The sequence below is a fragment of the Ornithodoros turicata genome, chromosome 4 (genome assembly GCF_037126465.1).
Source record: "Ornithodoros turicata isolate Travis chromosome 4, ASM3712646v1, whole genome shotgun sequence".
Lineage (NCBI taxonomy): Eukaryota > Metazoa > Arthropoda > Arachnida > Ixodida > Argasidae > Ornithodoros > Ornithodoros turicata.
The window spans coordinates 35,666,805-35,670,983 of record NC_088204.1 but is presented as its reverse complement, the minus strand read 5'-3'; the positions used below and the strand labels follow the sequence as shown (position 1 = coordinate 35,670,983).

At 46.5% G+C, this 4,179-nt stretch overlaps 1 protein-coding gene across 1 annotated transcript; it reads left to right on the top strand.

Moving 5' to 3' along the window:
* The first annotated feature begins 2,428 nt into the window (after positions 1-2,428).
* Positions 2,429-3,640, top strand: LOC135392331 (uncharacterized protein K02A2.6-like). The gene has a single exon (XM_064623046.1). It carries the CDS (start codon positions 2,429-2,431, stop codon positions 3,638-3,640), a length of 1,212 nt encoding a protein of 403 aa, XP_064479116.1.
* The last annotated feature ends 539 nt before the right edge of the window (positions 3,641-4,179 follow it).

Here is a 4,179-nt window from a genome sequence, read left to right as displayed (position 1 = left end):
AAAGCAACATGAAATGCTGTACCTTGACAGGTAATGTTGATATCCTTCGTAAGACCGTAGAGAGATGTTCCTTGCTCCCTTTCTTCCAAATCTTACTATCAGACGCAAGCCCACTTCCCACTAAGCCTTGTCCTCACAGTCAGTGCAATCAAGGGAATCTATCACTGAGGCTCAAAAAAGCTGTTTTCCATCGGGATCTGATCCAGCACTGAGCCGTGAGTAGCCCCGTGACAGTACCAGGGTTTCTTCGAATTTTAGATGTGCCAGCGTTTGTTTTCCTCCCCTCCTTCTTTTTATGTAGTAGCTGATTACTTTAGCCTTGTACTGCTTTGGAGATTGAAGATGTGGAGATGATGTAAGAGGTGGAACTAGGCTTTATGCAAAATGAGGCAAAGTGTGACTATGTACAAATCTTCTGAGAATGTTTATGTATCATTCAAACAAAGAGAGGATACGTGTTACATCCTTTTCCGGTTTTGATATGTATTTATTTATGAATATATCTCAAAGGCCGTTGCAGGCATTACATGAGGGGGGACATCAACATGGGTCACTTAACAACGGAAGTTACAAGGAACATACATATTTGGAAGACAAGACTCTATTTTTCGTTCGTTCATTAGTCTTGCTCAAGAAATTGTTCACTGTAGCAATGGTACACAATGTCACGAAAGGAGTGCTCATCTATCGTTCCTCAAGACTCATTAAAAAGGACTAGTGTTGTGTTTCAACACAACATATTGAACTCATGAACCATGCATCGTCCTGAGAGCTATAGATCATCCTAAATGCAGATGCTGAATTATTTTAAACGCGATAGACGAGCTGTGCGAAGAGGTACCTCCAGTTAGGATCTTGGGTACTTGAAGCCTGTGGCATTTTCTGTGGGAAAGGTTTGCCAGACCCTCTTCACTGCACAGGCTGGGATGACCATGCTCTTGTTTTTCCCAAGCTTGTGCCATACTCACCTTGCAAACTGGCGATACGCAGTGTATCTGCATCGTCTACACAGATATACATAAAATATAGTTTAGGCAAATAGGTAACCGGTTACAGTACAGTGTGTGTGCAGTGTTCATTTCTACATGTACCTGAGAGCAACTGCAGTTTACCTGCCCACACCCTGTACATTACTACACATGCTGTGTTCTTTTAGAAACCAACATTGTTTTACTTTTCACTGAATCGACAATCAAGAACACTCAATATCGCTAAAAACCTACGCTACAACCTTATGCACAGGGCAATACATAAAAACGTGACACAGCACACTGACAATTACAAACTATTGGTTTTCTCCAGTTCAGAGTTGTGTACTGTACAGTCTTTTTACGTGCTGCGCCCGGTACTGGAGTTTTTAACGACTTTAATGCAGGACCAAACCAGTTTTGGGCGTCCAAATTTTAACATTGTTCGACAAGGACACATGTGACTTACTTGTGAATATAGTCGCTCATAGGTTCGCGCTGCCCACGGAGTTCAATATGCGACCTTCAGGACAGTCATATTGAAGCATAGAAGTTGGAAATCCTCGTGGGTTGTAATGCACTCATACTGCAGACATTCGGCAGTGTTTTCGAGCACCTGGCAGCACAAGCATTCGATCTCCTTCGGCATTATGACACACCAGCCACACCGGCACCATGAACAGCAAGTGCGCAATAAATATCAGAACACGAAATTTCAGAGAACGCTTACGTGTTCGATCACAGTGTGCGTTAAAAAATTCATCACTTACCTGAAGACAGGCGACTCATGCTGTTTGCTCCATCTGTGACCGATGTTCGTAGAGCTCTAACTTCGTCTCGCATTCGCGGCATCGGCGACGTTTCGAAAGCCTACCGAGGTGTTCAGCACGCAGAATTTTCTTCTCGATCGCAGAAATATCAGAAAGAAGTTCGGGGCTCGAAGTCTCCGCATTTCTTCCTTCGACGTCCATATTGAAGATCGCTTTCTGGACGGATGCCGGCGCTCTCACAAACTCACTAACAACAGAACTTCCGGTCCGGGCGCCCAATGAAACGTGGACCTCGTGCTTTCGTCACGCACACGGAAATTGGAGGATGTCCACTACAAAGAGGCTACATTTCGGCCCCGATTGCGCGAGTTGAGGAGGAAAAGCGAAGCCGGTTTTCAGCTCGCCGTTTGGCAAACTTTGCCGCCGCGCACAGCCAAAATATTTCGCGTGTGGCTTGGAGGCATATTATACCTTCGTAATAGATGCAAACGAAAGATTTGTCGAACTTCTGGTCAGAGTCCCTTTAAGGTTCGCACGGAGCTGTCAGAAGTTGATGGACTGCTGCTGCGCGGGGATAGGATTGTTGTGCCACCTGCGTTAGTGTCAAGGGTAATTGGCCTGGCGCATGAGGCACATCCGGGCATAGTGCGTACAAAGCAGCGCTTGCGTCAACTGTACTGGTGGCCTGCGATGGACAGCAACGTTGAAACTGCTATCCTGGGCTGCGACATATGCCAAACAGCGGACAAGTCCGCGAAGACTGCACCTGGTCCACTCACTCCTGTGAAAATTCCAGAGGGACCTTGGGAAAAAGTCAGCATGGACGTTGTTGGTCCTTTTGAAAAGGCCCCACAGAACTGCCGGTACATGATCACCTTGATAGACTACCATAGTCGGTGGCCCGAACTGTGCTTTTCGAATACAGTCACAACTGCAACTGTTATCGGGTTTCTGCGCCAAATCTTCAGCAGGGAAGGCCACCCCGTTGAAATTGTGACTGATAACGGCTGCCAATTCATTTCCCACGAGTTTCGTGCTTTTCTCGAAGAACGAGGAATTCGCCACATACGCTCCTCAGTCTACCATCCACAAGGAAATGGCATGATCGAGAGGTTCAACAAGGTACTAAAATGTTTCGTCCAAGTGGCGCAGTTAGAGAGCCGTCCAATCAAAGAGGCCGTACAGGAATACATCGGGGTGTATCGTGCTACACCTCACGCGTCAACGGGACTAGCTCCAGCTTTTCTGTTACATGGAAGAGACATTCGAACACGACTAAACACCATCGGTTTTCCAACACGAAAATTTTTGACCGAGCCAGCATCGGAAATGAATTGCCTCCGAGAAAGAATTGAGAAGAAACAAGCCCGTCTTAAAGCTTACGTTGATCAAAAAAGAAGCGCAAAGCGACAACACTTCGAACCAGGCGACTTTGTGCGTGTCAAGCTTCCTGGACACATCTATAAAGGTCAACTACAGTACTCCGAACCCAGGAAGATCATCGAAAAACGGAGCAACAATTCGTTCCTTCTAGACGATAACAGAATTTGGAACAGCAGCAAGCTTTCTAAGGTTCCGAAAGAAGCGTTGCCAAAACTACTGCGAAGGCCCATTACCGGGTCGGATGGAACACCAGTGGCTATGTACTGGAACGTACCTTCGGATGAAACCCCTCATCAGACTTCTCCAGACCCTAGTTGGCCGGATGACAACGGATGTGGATCCGGGGCCGCCACAGCACAGTCCAGGCAAGCTGACGACGAACCTGCTCAAAACTCTGCCACCACGAGCGGAACGACTCAGCAAACGAAGACGGACAAGGTGGACGTTCCTCCTCAGGAAGTGCAGCTTAGACGTAGCCCAAGAACGAGGAAGCGACCTCAACGTTTGGTTTTTTGTTGAATGGGTTTATTGTGTGTGTTATCGTTGTTTTTGTCGCGAGGGGGAAATGTGGTGTCACGCAGAGACGATAGCGCGCGAGTGTAGGAAGCACCATGGGGATCGCTATCAATAAAGGATTCCGAACGATAAAGGATTCCGAACGATAGGAATGGGATGTCTGGCTGAGCGGACACAACAGTTACGCCCGCAGGCAGTAGGGGAATTCTCCCGTGGTCTTGGTACACAGTGTAGTTGAAGGCCATAAACTCCCCCACACCCACGTCAAGATAGAGAGGGACGGTCTTTAGTACGGCCTTCATACACAGCAGAGGCAATGGAAGCATGCGTTTTTCCTTGCACATCGCATATTTTTGTAAATCATTTTCTATAATTCTCACAGCGGGATATTACTAATATTCTAAACCTGATAACATAATAAATTTTTAATAAATAAAATGAGCACAGATATGATTTAATTAACTCAACAAGCACACTAGAAAACAGAACGAACAAGGAAGTTTCGGCGAAGAGATGGACGAACTTTGTACTCGCTACCATAG